This window comes from Lactuca virosa, chromosome 1 (assembly GCF_052849685.1).
Source record: "Lactuca virosa cultivar CGN04683 chromosome 1, Lactuca_virosa_CGN04683_v6, whole genome shotgun sequence".
NCBI classification, from domain to species: Eukaryota; Viridiplantae; Streptophyta; class Magnoliopsida; order Asterales; family Asteraceae; genus Lactuca; species Lactuca virosa.
The window spans coordinates 21830035-21849032 of record NC_136426.1 but is presented as its reverse complement, the minus strand read 5'-3'; the positions used below and the strand labels follow the sequence as shown (position 1 = coordinate 21849032).

The following is an 18998-nucleotide window of genomic DNA, read 5'->3' as shown; positions in this document are numbered from 1 at the left end:
CAGCCAGAAAGATATGATTTTGGGGCTTTCTAGGAAAGACATATCTTACCGGGAAAGACCCATTCTTTTGTGCAAATCAAACAGTCTTTCCGGTCCATTCAGCCAGAAAGATCTGTTTGGACCTGGAAAGATGCGTATCAAACGGGGCCTTAAGTCTCGGTCAGTGTTAATTTTTTACAGGACCGAGTCAGATCATTTTTGTGGACCGGGACCGGGTCAACTGCCTAATCTATACAAATCAAACAACATGACTGGACTGAGTCAGACAAAAAAGTCTAATTGAATCCGGTCAGCACCAAATCAAACAGCCTAAAGACTCATTTACAAGTTTTAATGACATAAAAATAAAAAAGATCGCACCCCCTCTCGAAAGTGATGGTAGGATAATATATATAAAGCTATAACATTTTAATGGCATAATGATTTAAAATGGTAATATATTTTTCGATTTTTACATATTTGAAAACTAGTTTTTTCGTCCACATTTATCCCTTGAACTTGTTAAAATGTACATATTTAGTTCTTATGGTCGGCTACTTTAAGTAAGCCGGAAAATATGACTTAATAGGGTAATATATTTATCACTTTGTACACATTTAGTCTTTAATATTTTTTTGCACATGTAGTCTTAAATGTTTTTTGTTGCAAAATAAGTCATTGTTTTTGTACACATTCAGTACTTGTGACCGGTTTCTTTACGTTTTTCTCACGTTGTCCTATGTCGGACAATCATGAATAAGATGTTCGGAGTTGTTGATGCTTATGGTCATTGCGGCCTCGGTTGTTTCGTTGTTTAGGTATTTTGTTCTGAACGTCATAACTTCTTCATACTATCTCGGATTTTAACGTTCTTTATAGGTTCGTATTTGAGTCTACAACAATTTTCGTTTAGATTACTCACGTTAAAAAATAATATATTTTTACTTATGATTTTATAAAAAAAACGTTCATAAATACATTCATAAAGAACGTATGGTTATAAAGATCATAAGTAAAAATATATTACTTTTTAACGGGGGTGATTTAAACGAAAGTTCTAATAGACTCAAATACGAACGTATAGATATAAAGATCGTTAAAATTCGAGATCATATGAAGACGATACGGCGTTCAGAACACAAGACCTAAGCAACCAAACGGGTCGGCCCAAGGGTAAAGCGAGTTGGATCGTTGCCCAGGGCAGCAAAATTATTTGGGGCATCAGATTGTGTCGAGCTCTTATGGGTATCTCTTATTTGACCCAAACTTTTGATACTAAAGGGATGATGAAACATAAAATAAATCGACACAATTTTTTGGCTAAAAAAATGCATGCCTTACTGAAGAAGACGAAGAGACTGAGAAATATGAGGAGGCTAGGAAACTGAGGTATTTGAGTATTTCTAGGTTACAGGGACATTTTTTTTTTTTCGCAACGAGTTGAAAATGATGAAGCAAGAAACGAAGCAGGGTATAGAGAAATCAGAAACGATGTCCTCCATGAATGCTTGCTGATTAAAATAGGCATAACAAGGGTTGATTGTCTCTGAAAAATGAGGAGCTTAGAGATGCCTATTGAATCATTAGATGCCTCTTTCCCCGTCCGTGTACTATTGTAGGGTGTTTAACTCTCAATTTTACTTTAATTTTTTGTTGACGTGATTTTAGGTCTCTTATTCACTGTCCATTGTTATAGCGGAGCAGTTACTTTTACTTCAAAGTCATGTTTGCATGTTATTTGTTTTGTAGTTAAAGATCTTTTATTTCGTTGACTAACATCAAATAGGGATTATAATTTGTGTTTTGGAAGTTTTCTTGTTGATTTCTTGTTAATTCTTTTTTCAAATGACATTTTTCTTTTTAGTTAACCAGATTAACACTACTATTTCTATTTTGCCATATCTTTGCTTGCCTTAAGATTGGTTGTTGTGCCTCATCTTAATTCCTAATAAAAAAGGGGGTATTAATTTTGTATTATGGTGTTGGTATCTCCTCATTTCAAAACTTATATCACTGTTCATTGTTATATTCGGTTTCGATTACTTTGTTGGTGTTGTATCATGTCTGCCTCAAAACAAATTAACTATATATTATCAATTTTCAGCAATTTTGTATCGTTTTTTATGGTTCAGGAAATATCAAGGGCTGATTGCTTTGTGTTACTTCTGCCGAAGAATGGTCATGGAAGTTAGTCTTTTTATTTTTTTGCTTAAAAGAAGGTTTTGTTCTTTTGTATGTATCTAAATGAAAATATTACTATTTATGTTATATAGTAATATCTTTTGCTGAAGTTATGTTAAATTTGGAAAATAATACCAGTAGAGTTCATAGGAACTTTATATTGATCTTGTACACAAATCGTTGTACTCTCCCTCAAATCTTGACCGGTTTGAACAATATTGGGTTTAATTTTCTTTACAAAATGAGATTTTTTATTCCAATAAAAACATGGATAACTAATTGTAGGAATTGTTAGTTGTCATTATGAATGTATTATAACCATTATGGTTTGATTAATTATTGAATTGTTCTTGTATATGTTTCTTTTCTACAATAAGTGATGATTAATTATTGAATTATTCCTGTGTATGTTTCTTTTCTACAATAAGTAATGATTATTTATTGAATTGTACTTATATATGATTCTTTTCTACAATAAGTTATCATTGGAGATGGATATAAGCGATGATTATTTATTGAATTGTACTTTTATATGTTTCTTTTCTACAATAAGTCATCATTGGAGATGGGTGGTAGCGAGTTACCAAATGTACACAAAGCTACTCTCTATGTAGTTAGTATTTTTGCTTACCAAATGTATAAAAAGCTATTCTCTATGTGTTGGGTATTTTTGCTAGAGCAAACCAAGGTAAGGGTCTAATATTTATTTTCCTTAATATATATAGTTTCATTCTTTATTCATCTCAAAAAGGGGTTGTGGCGTAAAAAAAAGGTTGTGTCACAATCTGTTGCTCGTTTACCCGGTATGTCTTCATAAAAATTTCAAATCAATTCCAAAATTGAGGTTATTCATCTCATTAGTTGTCTATTTTCCTTTGGAAACTATATGGTACATGCAGTGGCGGACCTTAGTGGAGCATTGGGGGTCCCGTCCACTGCTCAATTTTCGGCACGTAGTGTAATTTTTTTTCTATTAGGTGCACCAATTTTAAGTACGAGGGACACCCTTATTAAAACAGCCAGCGTCCGCCATCGGGTACATGTTCCTTTTCTATCTGTATGATACAAATATGATAACATTAATAATTTTTTTCGCCTTGGGCATAGAAAACTTTTGGACCGGCCTTGCAAGCAGCCAAAGTCATGTTGGCCATAAGCATCAACAACTCCGAACACCTTACTAATGATTATCCAACGTAGGATGTCATGAGAAAAACTTAAAGAAATCGGTCATAAGTACTAAATATGTATAAAAACAACGACTTATTTTACAACAAAAAAATATTAATAACTAAATATGTACAAAATGAGAAATATATTACCCTATTAAGTCATTTTTTTCGGGTTAACCGGAGTAGCCGGTCATAACGACCAAATGTGTACAATTTAACAAGTTCAATGGGTAAATGTAGACGAAAAAAACTTAGTGACCAAATATGTACAAATCAAAAAGTATATTATAATTTTAAGTCATTATCCCTATTTTAATCTAAAACCAATTTTAAGCATTTTGGGTGTAATCCCATAATCTAATGGGTCGTCAAATTAGAATCGTGTAAAACCCATAATTTGATGAGATGTAAAGCATATAACTAGTATATTTACCGTCTTCGCCAATGTCTAACTTCAAGGTCAACCCATATCTAGACTATTGATGCGTAAAATCTACACTTATATTTTTAATATCTATTTATCAATGTTATGAATTATCACACGTTTAGTTAAGTGCACTTAATCGGTTATAATATAGCTTTGGTGCGATCGCATGTCAACCTTTTGGGGAACAGATATGATTGGGTTAGGAAAAAATCAATTGTTAATTAAACTAGAAACAATAATTAAAATTGGGAGAAACTGTGTTTAACTTTGAATCATGAAGAAAATTAACTATTTGACTCAAAAACAAGAAACAATCTAAACCAAAATAAAGTTGGAAAATTGGAAAACTGGATTTGGAAACAATAAATAATAAATGTGTTTTCACTTATATTCGTCTATGAAATGCCATGGATATTAGTGGTTAGCTATCAATTCCTAATGTGGATAAGTCTCTTAGTCTGATTTACTAATCCTATGATCATAAGAACATTAATCTTACAACGTCCAAAAATAAAAACACATTTCTTATTGAATAAAAATTGGAAAACTCTTTATTGCAATCCAAACTCAAGTGACAAATATGAAATAAAACAACGTAGCGAAAGTCTGGTAATTTTAATTAAAAATATAATTTCTAAAATTCATAAGTGTGATGAGTAATCAATGAAATCATAAATAATTGTAAATGCAAACACCGATGTAAAAGGTAAATAATCATTAGGTAAGCGGAACGCTTAGTGACCACATTATAAACGTTGCGTCTTGCGGAGCCATAAATGTGGCCCCTAACTGAGCTATAAATTGTTGCCCTAACGGAGCTATAAATTATCGCCCCTAACGGAGCTATAAACTATCGACCCTAACGGAATTATAAAATGTTTCCCCTTGTGAAGCGATAAATCGAATACATACAAGCACATACCACGCAACTCCTAATATCATGCATAGAGTAGTTAAACTCACATGAACTAAAGATAAATGCAAGTAACTACTGGGATGTTGTAGCAACCCATTATTTCACGTCAAACATGACTTTTTGATAAACGATTATTTAGAATAAATAATCTTATCTAAGTTGTAGTATATGTCACAAGGTTTCCAAAAATATAAAGAACGCCGAAATCCGAGTTATAACGAAGAAATTATGACCAATCGAAGATCCGCGACAGAACCGGCACAACGCTGTGCGGCGTAAAAAGTGAGTTTACAATCAAATGATTTTTAGCCTTAACAATCAAAATGAAAGTCGTAGAATACGTTAAACCGAGAGTGTCCATAAAAATAACGACTAAATCTGACTCCGTATGAAGAAGTTATGATTTTTCTAAGTTTCGACACGATAGTACACAGCCTGAAACTCGAAAGTTAGATTGAGCAACTTTTGGCCAAAACAACCTAAACGAGAATCGGAGTTCTTATCAAAAGAAATTCAACGATAAAAAGAGAGACGAAAACAGACGTTAGATGAAAAAGTTATGAATTTTTAACGGACTTTTCTTGTCCCGGCCTGTTAAAAATATAACTTTAAAAATAAAGTCCAAATTAGCCGATGGAATCTTAACGAAAGTTGTAGAGCATGGTCTCACCTACGTGTGGATATAAAGAACGTCAAAAACGGAGTTAGTATGCAAAAGTTACAAATTTTTGAAGTTTGAAAAATAGGAGTACGCCCAGCGTACTCGGAGACAAGGCCAGCATTCGACCACGTCGCCCTTCCTTCGCGCATCGACACGCAACAACCACGTCTGAGGCCCAGGTTCCGAACACGCGCCACGTAGCTTGTACGCCCAGCGTACTCCGAGGTTTCAGCCAACTATAAAAGGAATGCGAGGTCTCCGGGTTTGGTTTAAAAAAATCAAATATCCTTTCATTCTAAATACCCTTCTAAGCCACTTTTAACCCCCCGAAGCCTCGGGAACACCCCTAACACCCGAAGAAAGCCCGGAGCCCCGAAGTTCTCGAGAAAATAATCTTTTCCAGTCAAAACTTTGCCGGCATAGAGCCCGGTTTTTTATTAGAAACTCGCGATTTCTTCGAGAAAGATCATTTATAGAAACGAAACGCTGCCCAAATCACCACTTATCAGGTGAGTTCATACCCCTACATTTTCATGATTTTTAACTGTTTTAGGGGGGAATACCAGTTGAACACAATGAAAATTGTGTTATTACTAAAACACTTTTAAATGTTTTTAAAGTTCTTAAATTGTTATAAATATCAAAAATTACATATTTATATATGTGTAAATTATATAATTTGGATTCAAAAGATTTAGAATATATAATTTACCTCATTTCTTGTTCCTTGTTTGGTTGTGGGCTTGGGGTAAAGTTATATAATCGAAGGCCTAATTAATCACAATTATATAAAAATTACGTTTATATAAATATAAAATGGTTTTCTAACTGTTTGGTACTATTTGGTACAAACAGTGAACTTCCTGGAATAACAGTATTACCGATTCTTACCACAGTTAAACTATAATAGGTATAGTTTAGAGAACTCATTCATTGGTACTTAACAGAAATCAAATAGAATACTTAATGGAAAACGAGTAGAAAGCATTCTTCAGAAAACAACCATATAAACTATATCTTACATAGTTTATGAAACTTACCTACTGAGTATTTATTACCTAGTAACTTGTCAATATTCTATACATAATCATCAATATAGTACTTGTGAGACTACCTTCATGTACTTATTTAAGTATAAAACAAAAACCTGAAATTATAACCAGAGTCTCCTGGAGGGAGAGCGCGACACTTGTGTATAGATCTATACGGGACTGACAATCCCGCACTAGAGCTGCTTGCAATAGCTAGGTCGGCAGACCTGTGGTGACAAATGTCCTACCGATTGCGACGTCTGAAGAACGTCGTGTTCAGGCGATCCTTGGTCACCAAGTATGGTTATGATAACTCACATTTTGATATTGAATAAAATGATTAGTGTATGAATAAGTAAAACTTCACATAGTTTTATCTTTATAAAACTATAATACAATATTTTACCAGTTTAAATACGGAAATACTATTTTCGTATTGGAAAACACCTTTTCTTTATGGTTTTATGTAAACTATAATACAGTATATCACTTAAGAACCATAAACTTTCACCCTTTTGCTTACCGTATAATACATCAGAAAATATAGGATTTTCTAGGAAAAACATGTTTACCTTATCAATTAATGAGAAAACAGATTTGAGATATAATACATCAGGAAATATAGGATTTTCTGGGAAATACGTGTTTACTTTATCAAATAACGAGAAAACGGATTTTGAGTTATAAACTAATACTTATGAGCTCACCAGCTTTAATGCTGATCCTCTCTTTCAAAATAACTTGTATTCTCAGGAATCCAGTAGACAGGTACACTCCCGGAGCTTTTGAGAAGACAACCTGGTACCGTGTTACGTCTTTTGTCTTTTACTATATCTACTTTTGATGTTGAACATCTAGTGTTTGAACACTTATGTAAAAATTTATACATTATTGGCGTCAAATCCACTCAGAATCATACAACGAGTTATTAGAAAACTGGGGACGATATGCAATGATTTTTCAGGATGATATAAACAACGTACAACACTCGTTGAGTTTCACTGGATTTGGTTATGCACAAAGTGAATATTGGTTGATTATGTCGGATACTGAATTCCTCATCGCTAATAAGTATTGTGTAATTGTCTATTTTTTAGACAAATAAGGTTCGTCGACCTGTTTTTCTCTTTGGCATGGACCGCAAGACATCTCACATCATAGATCTATTTTATCGTCTTCGTTTATAATGGTCATTACGTAAAAGTTGATTTACAAGAATCACATCCAATGCCTACAGTTTTGTCACTTTGGCGTCACCACAGATTAGAATGTGTCGTTGGATGGAGAATATTGTATAATGCTCGACTTAATGCAGATATTTCACCGAATGCACCACGTAATAATTGTAATATTCATGTAGTTGATGTCCCTGATAATTAATAAAATTAAAATATGACAGTGTTTGACAAAACGGTGGTAAATGAAAATGGAAATTTTATTTATTATAGTTGTGAAAAAATATCATATTATATTTTTATTGTTTGTTTAATTGTTTATGATTGTTATTTTTTATTGTTCGAAATGTAAACAAACTCAAATTTAAACCGAAAAGTTTATAAAAAAACTATGTAAATTAAAAAAAATAACGAAATAAAACGTTAACCGCCTTGAATTACACCGACAGATATATAAAAATAAACATGTAAAAAATAGTTTTTTTTAGGTTAACGAATGAAAATTATTAATAAAAATCAAATTATGTATAATACGACGTTCGCAAAAAAGGGCCGTTTATGCAAGTTTTGGAAACCACAGGGACCATGTTCGTCAAAAAAAATTATCAGGGACTGACTTTGTGACTTTTGGCAAACCATAAGGACCATTTTTTCATATATATATATATATATATATATATGTATATATATATATATATATATATGACAAAATTGCAAAAATGATGCCGTATTTTTTGGGGTTTTAGTCCAAACCACGACTTTTTTGGATTGATGGTCCTTTTGAGGTAGTTTCGTTGTGTTTTTGGTCCCTCGGTAAACTGAAATTACTGTAATACCTTTGGGGTATTTATTTTTCATTTTTCTTTCAAATTTTAAAATCTAATTGTTTTTTATTTATTTTAATAATTAAAAAAGTGGGGTCACCTCTCTTTCTCTCGGAAAAGAAATTCACCCTCATCCTTCTTCATCTTCCCTAATTCATATCTGATGAACACAGATACACACTTCTAAATCATATGAACACATGGAGTTTTCAGATTCTATTTCTCACACAAACACACATCTATATTTTCATATGAAGACGGAAATGTCTAGAGAACATCGTTTGCGATTCACAGATATGGAAGGAGGTGTGATAATGACTGCAGGGGAACGTCGGAAGTCAGAGATAGCGACAAGACCCGTTGTCTCCATTCACTCCGATTCAGCGGTAACCCTAATCGGATCTTCATAGCAACGACGGCGAAACCCTAATCGGAGTTAGGGTTTGTTGTGGCTCCGATGACATCATGCTTCATCTCTATCCTTCTCCGATTGATCCAATCTCACTGCGTTCCACCCATTTCTCAACATATATACATACAGATAAACATCAATGCCATCATCTCCACAATTAAACATCAATGCCATCATCACCATCCACCCGCCGGACCACCAGTTAAAACCATCACGACTTCCAACAGTAGATCGTCTTGACCACCATCTTCTCTTATGTTCATCGAGAACCCCAAAAACACGAAATCGTTTCATCTATTTCTGGTTTAATTTTCATCTTCCTCACTTTCTCTTTCGTTCTCTCAACAGGTAATGCTCACTGGCATTTGTTAGAATCAAATTGGTTTTGGATCTATTAATGTAATTGAAAATGGATTGGAAGTGGGTTGATTTGGGAATCGAGATTTGTGTTGATTGGGATATTGTTTCCTCAAAATCTGTTAAAGACAGTAATGGGTTTGGAGAGAGAGAGAGAGAGAGAGAGAGAGATGAGAAATTGATTTTGGAGACGGTAATCTAACCGGGAACAGCAGCAACAATAGACGGTAATCTGTTAAGGTGTTGAAATTGATTTTGGAGAAGGAGGAGGGTCACCAGAGGGAAGGAAGAGGGACTTCTTGATGGTCACTGAAATGGGTCTTCTTCACCTCGATCTAGTATGTGTATGTGTGTTCATAGTGAAAGTCGGTGAAGATCTTTAAGTTTTTTGTGGGTTAATCCAAGTTGCTGGAATCTGATGTTGAAATAGATTATGAACGATGTTTGGATCGCTTGTGGGTTTGCACAGGAGAGAGAAATGTGGGTCCAATTTGATTATTTATTTTCTTTTTCATTTAAATTAAATAGAAAAAACATAAAAATAAATATCAGAAGGGCATTATAGTCATTTAAGTTTACCGAGGAACCAAAACGCAACGAAACTACCTCAAAATGACCATCAATCCAAAAAAGTCGTGGTTTAGACTAAAACACCAAAAAAATGCATACCACACGGACCATTTTTGCAATTTTGTCTATATATATATATAATTAATTTGAAAAAGTAAAAATAATTTTATAAGAAATCTATACAAACTATTAAAATAAACAACAAATAAAATATATAATAATAATAATAATAATAATAATAATAAATTGTTAAAAGAAAATAAAAAAAAAATAAGTTAGTGTTTTTATATGAATCAAAGATTAAAACTGTAATATTAATACACCTTATTAATTTTTAAATTTAGAGAACAAAACTAAAAATCAAACCAAAGCACAAGGACCATTAATGTAATTTACTATAAACAAAAACATGAAAATAGTTTTGAAAAGTGGGCACGGTTCTGTCATTCGTATATACAATCATTACATTTTTAATATTTTTTTTAATTGAGTTTATTTTGAATTGGTGGTTTTGACTTTTTTTTTTGTTGGGTGCATTTAAAATCCCCGTATTAAATCTGCTATTTGGCAAAACATGGAGTTTTGACCAACGCCTATTCTCCTAACGACGTCGTCTTACCTTTTGCTGTTGCAAATAATTCTTAGACCTTCACGTATACTCGAGAGCATCCGTGGTCCATGTGGCCACGAGAAAAACTCGTGCACACCATCCCGACAAATCATGGTCGAGCGTGGTCGTTATCCTTCGTGTTCCCGACGGCATAAACCTTCTATTTGGCCTCTCAAACGGAAAAGATGATTGGTGTTTGCTTTCTTCAACCGTTGAACGACTATTTGGCCTTTTTTTTTTTCAAACTCAATTCAATACACATAAACCTTCTATTTTCACCAAAACTTACACCTTCATTCTAACCTTCATTCTCTAAAACCACAAAACACAAACACATGGATTCCACAAAACACATGGAATTCTTAAAAACTTTTGACTCGGATGACGACGTAGAATTCGTTGAGACATTCTTCAACGTTGCGCAACACATTCACGACGAAGAAAATTCGAATGTTGCTCGCACAAGGGCGGTCGTCAATCGTGATCGCCAAGCCGCACACGACTTATTGGTACGTGATTACTTTGCTGATAATTGTCTTTATAATGACGACTCGTTCGAACGTCGTTTCCGTCTAAATAAGGCTATACTTTTACGTATTAGTAATGATTTAGAATCTCGTTATGATTTTTTCAAACAAAAACCCGACGCTAGAGGAATAATGAATTTTAGTAGTATACAAAAATGTGCGGCTGCTCTTAGGTATTTGGGATACGGTATAGCATTTGATGCATCTATCGAATACTTGAAAGTATCCGAGAGGACCGCAATTGAATGTGTAGATTGGTTTTCTGCATGTGTGTATGAGGTTTTTCACGAACAATATTTGCGCAAATCTACTCAACGTGATATTGAGAGATTATATTCGGCTCATGAAGAGAGGCATGGATTTTCGGGTATGCTTGGCAGTCTAGATTGTACGCATGGGGCTTGGAAAAAATGTTCAAATGCATGGCGTGGTCAGTTCACTCGAGGAGATATAGGTGACCCAACTATCATCCTAGAAGTTGTTGCATCTCAAGATTTATGGATATGAAATGCCTTTTTTGGAGTAGCGGGGTCTAACAACGACATTAATGTTCTTGGTGAGTCTCCACTTTTCAACGATATTTGGACCGACAAAGCACCTAATATGACGTTCACGGTGAACGGACACGCGTACAAATACGGTTACTACCTTGGTGATGGGATATACCCGGATTATTCTACATTGATGAAGGCATACTCGGTTCCTCGAAGTGAAAAGGCAAGGTTTGTTTACAAAAAAACAGGAATCAGCGAGAAAGGATATTGAGAGGGCATTTGGAGTCCTTAAGCAGACATGACATGTAGTGAAATATGCTACACGACTCTGGGATAAAGAAAGAATTAAACGAATGGTCCTAGCATGTATTATAATGCATAATATGATTATTGAAGATGAAGGTCGAGCGATTTGCACGTATGATCCGAATGGCGTTGTCATTCCAATTGAGGAGTTCGTACCCGGAACGAATGCGTTTTTAGAGCGAGTTGTTGAAATTCATAACAGTGAAACGTGTTTCAATCTTCGAGAAGATGTCGCGGAACATTTGTACCAACGTAATATGAACGACGATTAGTTTTTTTATATGTATGTTTGTTTGTTTTTTTTAATTAGTGTAATGTTTTTTTTATAGATTAACTAAGTAATGTAGTTTGAAGTTGCAATTTTATTTTTATAATTAATGAAAAACTAGTTTAAAAAAATGAATGTTTTTTAATTATAAAAAATGTAATTTTATTGTATTTTTGAATTAAAAAAAAAATAAAAACAATGATGTGGAGTGGTGTGTTACTGGTAGGTATTCAATGTTAGTGGTAGGGGAATGTGGTGCTGATGTGGCACCCACCACATATGTGGTATGTGGTGGGTATAACAGATGACCTCATTGTTTTCTAAAGCTATTTACTAAGGCCTTCCTGTATACACACCACGAGAAGGCTCGTGGTGTGTATACACCTCATCATCTTCTTCTTCCATCCTCCTTCAATTCTCAATCTGGTATACTCATAACAAAGAAATGTGGTCGTGGTGGGTTTAAGCTGCAAGAGAGAAGAAGAGAGGAAGAGAGAATAAAGAGTCTATGGTGGATTGTGGTGGCCAACACGAGAGGCCACGCTCGTGGTTCCATATCAGCAACACCAGAGGACCGGGATGGTGTGTACAGACAATGACAGTGGCCACCTGGACCACGAATTGCTTCGTGATGCCCATACCAGACGGCCTAAACATGTTATTCACTAAAATTACCGTATGAAATGGAACTTATCCCTACACGAGGTGTATGATAGTTAGCGTATTGCGATTTAGTCAAACTCGTAAACTATAACTATATCACTTGAGTGTTTTGAATATAGCACCTGTGGTTTGATCGATAGACTTTATTATTATTATTATTATTTTTTGATTATTTAATTAAAACATTTTTTAAATTTATGTAAGATATATTAAATCGTGATTCATTAAAGTTGAACTCTTTATTTTCTAGAGATCTAAGTTATACAAAATCTATTAAAGTTGTCACAAATTATGTACATCAAAATGAAAAAGCTTGATACCTTTAACATGAATTTTTTATTATTGAATTTGTGTAATGCTTTAATTAATAGTCATTTAAATGCTGGATGCTTTGAAATCTACACTTAGATTATATTTTTTGTATTACTTCAAGTTCAAACTGAAATATTATTAGTGTATCACTTTCAATTGATGTCATAAATGTATTATGTATAACAAATTGTGTTACACTATTAAATAAGAAAGTATAATATTTTAGCATTTACCCTTGTAACATCTCAAATTACATAATAACAACATGCACATTGACTTTTGGAGCATAAGTTGGACGGGAGGCATTTGTCATGGATGAGCAAGTATGGATCCAAGCTTAGCAAATTGAAACGGATTATTGTCACAAGTCGGTTTTCGTCTCATTTTTCATATGCGGGTGTCATGGCCCTCCTTATTTTACACTTAGATCATTGTTTGCTTTTCTTGGACACCAACAGCTTGGGTTTTAGATTGCTTCCATTTAAATTCTTCAATTTTTTTAGACCACAAATTGGAAGAAGTTGTCATTAATTCTTTGGTAGTTTTTGTGATCAAGATGAGGTTTCTCTAAAGTAGAAGGGTTGTTCAAGAAGGCTTAGATTCTTGAAGAATTGAATCAAAGATTGGAGAGCCAAGATCAACAATGAAAAGGACAAGTCTTATCATGTGCTAAAATGAAAAGCGCGTGGTCATTGATGCTATTGACGAAGCTGCTCATACAAATGATGATATGCTTAAGGAGAGAGCATATGTCATGCTTAAGATTCAAAACCTCGATTCTTAAAAAGTTTCGGATATTAAGCAAAAAGTTAATGTGAGCTTAACTCTTAAAGGGGGTGAAACATGAAATTCTTCCATAGTATGATTAAAAAAAATTATCGACCGTTTAGAATCATGGTATTTTTTTTTTATAGAACGGCAGAATACATGGTATTAACCTTAATGTGTCTTGGGTCTCAACCCGGTTTGCATTAAGGGATCCATATTCAAATTCTTTTCCGACAAATTCAAAGAAAATCTTTCGCATAGGCTTAGATTTAAGAGATAAATTTTCGAATATTATTAAGGAGTAAAGTATTATGAAGAGTAAAGTATTATTGGTGGTGATGTTTTTAAGGCGATGAAGTTCTTTGAGGGGTTTGCCATCATCAACCCCTGAAGCAACTCTTTCCTTTATCTCTCTTATTCCAAAGGTGAAGGATCTATGATCTATCTCTATTGGTCACTATAGACCGATCCATCTCATAAGGTGTGTTACTAACATCATCTCCAAAGACTCTTGTCTTGAGGCTTAAATAAGTGTTGCCTTAGATTATTAGTAATGAGCAATCGTCCTTTTTAAAACACTATAATATTCTTGATGGGTTGCTCATCTTCTCTAATAAATGAAAGTTTTTTTTGCCATTTGTCATTTCCTCAAGATTTTTATCACATGTCATTACGTGAGATTTTTAAATTACTTAAATTCTACATTCATTATGTTGTATTTTTATTTTTTTGTTAATAAAAAATTAATCAATTCCACTAATTAACATATCTATTATTATATATGTAAAATATTTATTATATTAAATGTGTAGATCAACACTATAATTAATGAAACATTTATTATTTAGGGTAAATATATTTTTTTCTATAAAATGAATATATTAATAAATAGTTTGATTTTTCTACCACTAAAAACATTTATTATGACTTTTTTGTTACATAATTAATATCTTCTCTAATAAATGAAAGTTTTTTTGTCACTTGTCATTTCCTCAAGATTTTTGTCACATTTTATTATGTGAGATTTTTGAATTACTTAAATTCTACATAGGGATGAGCAAAAGGACCGAACCGGTCGGAACCGACCCGACCCGGACCCGACCCGACCCGGGAACCGACTTCGGCCAAAATTAAGAACCGAACCGGCCCGGCGGTTCTACCGGTTCCGGTTCTACCAGTTCTCGGTTCTACCGGTTCTTGTCATGTCTTCAAATGTTGGAACCGGTCCTCGAAAAATAGCATCATACGGTTCCGGTTTTTGCCGGTTCTACCGGTTCCGGTTATATCGGTTCCGGTTCCTACCGTTCCCGGTTCCAAAAATCCACAAAAATAACGTCATGGTCCCGGCCCGACCGGTTCCATCGGGTTCCGGTTCCGGTTCCGGTACCAGTTCCGGCCGGTTCCCCGGTCCATATGCTCATCCCTAATTCTACATGTCATTATGTGGTGTTTTTATTTTTTTGTTAATAAAAAATTAATCAATTCCACTAATTAACACATCTATTATTATATATGTAAATTATTTATTATATTAAATGTGTAGATCAACACTATAATTAATGAAACATTTATTATTTAAGGTAAATATATTGTTCTCTATAAAAAGAATATAATAATAAATAGTTTGATTTTTCTACCACTAAAAACATTTATTATGATTTTTTTGTTACATAATTAATATAATGAAATATTATAAAACAATATTGTCAAAATTGAGATATAATAAAATATATTTTGTTAAACTTTGAAATGAAGTAGCCATTAAAAATATTTAATGTTTACATATTGATATAAACTTTTATTTTTAATAAACTCGTTTAGTACACGGGTCTCGCACCTAGTTGTTAATAAAGCAATATATGGGGCGAAAAAGAGAACGACAAATTATTTTGGTAAGATTTGACTATGGTCAAATGGAGTTGGTTCATAGTCCACCAAATCTTTTGGTAAGATCGGTCTACGGTCGGACCACTCCTCCAAGACTAAAGCAATAACATTGGAGAACAAATCACCAATCTCTATGAAAGCAAAAACCTATCAATTTATGTTCATTGTTGTTCCCCATTTGTTTGACTAAGTAAAGGAACATCAACTAAATCCACTTCCCCAATAAAAGTATTAAACTGGTCCAATTGTTTTTGACAATACATCGAACCAAACCTCTCCAAGTCTCCATAGAGTCCCAAACTTCATTAAAGACTCCAAAAAATCACATATTCCCTTAAACGACGCCCAACAAAATCCTAAAAGCAAGTCCCAAAAAATTTCTTTTGTACCATATCTTGTGGAGCTTAAACGGTTATACATGTAATCATGGCATTTCGATTATAGACTTATAAATGCATAGATGCAATGTAAAAAACGACCACTACTTTATACTATGATAGTGTCATCAACCAACTATAAATACTCGAGACAACCTCGTCATGCAAGAAAGATCATTCCCAACTATAAATACTAGACAGTTATCCTCATTTTGTGTAGGTTGCAAAGAAAGCATACATCAAAGAGCAAGACAAAAAAAATACAAACTACACTAATGATTCAAGTATTTCTCAAGTACAAAGATGTCATAAAACAAAGTCACAACAGTTCAGAAATCAGGGGAGAGTTGATGCTGGGGAATCTTGATACCCCGTGATGCCCACGATCCGAATTCGAGTGTTTGGCTGCATGGTTGGTTCCAAGTACAAACAATCAAATACAAAGTAAAAAAAAAAAAAAAAAAAAAAAGGTCAAATGGGAAGAGCATGAAATTTATTTACTCAGATACTATAATATTGCTAGACATGCCTACAAATACAATACCTGTCTGTGGCCAATATTCCTCCTGTAATTCTTCTTCTTCTTGTACTTGAAGACCACCACCTTTGGATCCAAACCCTATACAGTGTGCAATAAAAGCAATAAGCTATATATGAGTGTTTCTTTTTTACTCAATCCAGAAAGAACGACTTAATACAAAAAGTCATGAAAATGAATCTTTCAACATTAAGTCCTAGCTGTTTACAAATTCATCATTTATCCAGACGTTACTTAATGGAAAAAGTAAAAAATGGGAACATAGAAAGAAAATTAACAAGATGACAAAATACCTGTTCCTCCACCACTGCATGTACAGCTGCATTAGGCACCACAGGCTTCCCAATATATGTGCTAGTCTTTGTACCAACGAGCAACACCTTGTTCAGAATTATCTACATATACCAATTTCAGTTAAATACTAAAGTTAAATGTGGATATCTTTTCTAACGACTATGTTTCAGTACAATTATATGATAAATAAATTCAAAACTACTATGTTTTGGTAAATATCTTTTCACAAAATGAAGTTCATGTGCTTGCAAACGACACAAGTAAACTTGAAAAAAAGAAAGCCAAGTCCAAATGAAGGCGATAAAAGAAATATTTGATGCTAAATGGAAAAAAATACAATTCAAAGTGAATTAATAAAGAAGAAAGAGTCCATAAGAAATTGTGCTTAAGGCTTACTTTGTCATCAACATTTGCACCCTTCAGCCTCTGTGTATACAGAAAACGCCCTGGAAAAACAATATATTGTCGACCCCCAATCTGCACAGCAATCAAAACAAAAACAATTAATCATCCAAAACCTCCATAATCTACAAAAGCACACATGACAGACATATAAAATATATGTTGTAAGGCAAGATTTTATCGAGTGATTAGCATTTGTAACCATTATACTTGAATTTGCCTTTTACAAAAATAAGTTTAGTACGATAGCCTCAATTTCAAAATTATCAAGAGTGTGGTGTTGTTTTAGGGTGTCTATGCAATTAAAATGGTTCTTAATGAAGGGGTAACGATCATAGAATAAGATGATGTGAATTCAACAAATTCACATCAATTTTGCATTTGAAATGAACAAAAGCAAAATGCAGCTCATTTACATGAAAACCACACAAGGTATTATAAATATAAGCCTTTTAGACATTAGATCAATTCATTCCATCATCTCCTATCATTCTCCCATATCGTCGATTCTAACAACCCTGGAAACCCTTCTCATTATCGATTTTATAAACACAAAGTCTAGTGCCTGGAAACCCTTCTCATATCGTCGACAAGGGTTTCCACCTATATTTCGTGTTCTTGGTGTTCTATTTTGCTTATAACAGAAATTGCAGCGTTACATAAGAGGGGAAAATGCTAATGTCTCATAAAAAAATTAACTCACCATGACAACGGCGAAGACTTCTTCCCCTTTCGATTCCGGCGGGGTTTCTTCGACAGGCTGTGACTCCACGGGTACAAAATCTTCTGCAACGGCTTCTGATTCAACAGATGGAGTTTCAGTTACGGAAAGCCTTGGAACAATCGTGGATGAAGATAATGGTCTGTGGTATGAAGGAGAAGTGAAACTGAGGGAAGAATTTGAATGAGGAAGAGAATGACAGAGAAAATTGAAGGGAGTTGGTGTTGCTGGAAGAGATTTTTTGTGGGTAAAGATGGATGTGATGGAAGGAGAGCAGGAAGATGAGGCACAAGAGAAGCTCATCGCCATTTTCGAAGCTTTGGTTGCTCGATTTGTCTCACAATTCGCCTCCGACTCCTATCTTATCCAACGTCCAACACATTTCACTATTTCAGTATAAAATGTATAATGCAAAAAAAAAAAAAAAAAAAAAAAAAAAAAAAAAAAAAAAACTTATCTACACTTTACTTGTTCAAGGTTTAGTTTGGCACTTTTTAAGCTATAAATGAAACTTCTTTACATTTTGGTCCAACATTACACATTGTTCGAAATTTTAGATATGGCATACCTTCATCAAGAATTCAAGATCACCTTAAAATATTCTTCTCCCATTGCACTTTTTAAAGTTAATTGTATTAAATTACGACAAGTTAGGACAATTAAATGTTATCAAAAACACAATTTTATAGTTTATAAAACATCAACAAGTAAAACACCAAAATGTTTACAATAAATATCCCTAAACTCGAAAACAACGATAACGTGATAAGTGTAGGGTAAGAGAAGAAAGTAAACCTTAATATTTATAGTGAACCGTCAACTTGGTTTGTAACATCTTGTTTTGAGGAACTTTCATTGTTGACCCTTATATTGTGATTTATTGCATATTGGTCCCTAAGTAAAAGAAAGAGTGCAAAAGGGCCATTGTGGCATTTTGGTAAATAACAGACGTTGGGAGTACGTTGTGCGTACATGTGTACGCTAAGCGTACTAGGGCGCGCCTCAGTACGTTGGGCATACACCTCGTACGCATGGCGTACGTGAGGTTCATGCAAACCCTAATTTTTAGGGTTTTGGATCATATTTAAGCATCATTATAGCTTCACGTCTCATTCTTATTCATCCT

General features: G+C 33.8%; 2 protein-coding genes across 2 annotated transcripts; one reads left to right on the top strand and one right to left on the bottom strand.

The window, feature by feature from the left end:
* Nucleotides 1-10650: 10650 nt before the first annotated feature.
* Nucleotides 10651-11349, top strand: LOC145111971 (uncharacterized). The gene has a single exon (XM_079048204.1). The coding sequence runs from the start codon at nt 10651-10653 to the stop codon at nt 11347-11349; it is 699 nt and encodes a 232-aa protein (XP_078904330.1).
* Nucleotides 11350-16077: 4728 nt separating this feature from the next.
* Nucleotides 16078-18258, bottom strand: RPL21C (Ribosomal protein L21). Its single transcript, XM_079058770.1, has 5 exons — nt 17855-18258; nt 17146-17226; nt 16749-16850; nt 16462-16536; nt 16078-16322 (listed from the first exon to the last, which is right to left on the bottom strand). The coding sequence occupies exons 1-5, from the start codon at nt 18179-18181 to the stop codon at nt 16254-16256; spliced, it is 654 nt and encodes a 217-aa protein (XP_078914896.1). The 5' UTR covers nt 18182-18258; the 3' UTR covers nt 16078-16253.
* Nucleotides 18259-18998: the final 740 nt, after the last annotated feature.

Excerpts from the sequence above, each read along its gene's own strand:
- RPL21C (XM_079058770.1), bottom strand. The coding sequence starts at position 18,181 with ATGGCGATGAGCTTCTCTTGTGCCTCATCTTCCTGCTCTCCTTCCATC. Across the intron at positions 17,227-17,854 it reads AAGTCTTCGCCGTTGTCATG|ATTGGGGGTCGACAATATAT; the intron begins GTGAGTTAATTT and ends ATTGCTGTGCAG. Across the intron at positions 16,537-16,748 it reads ATGCAGTGGTGGAGGAACAG|GGTTTGGATCCAAAGGTGGT; the intron begins GTATTTTGTCAT and ends CACACTGTATAG.
- LOC145111971 (XM_079048204.1), top strand. The coding sequence starts at position 10,651 with ATGGATTCCACAAAACACATGGAATTCTTAAAAACTTTTGACTCGGAT.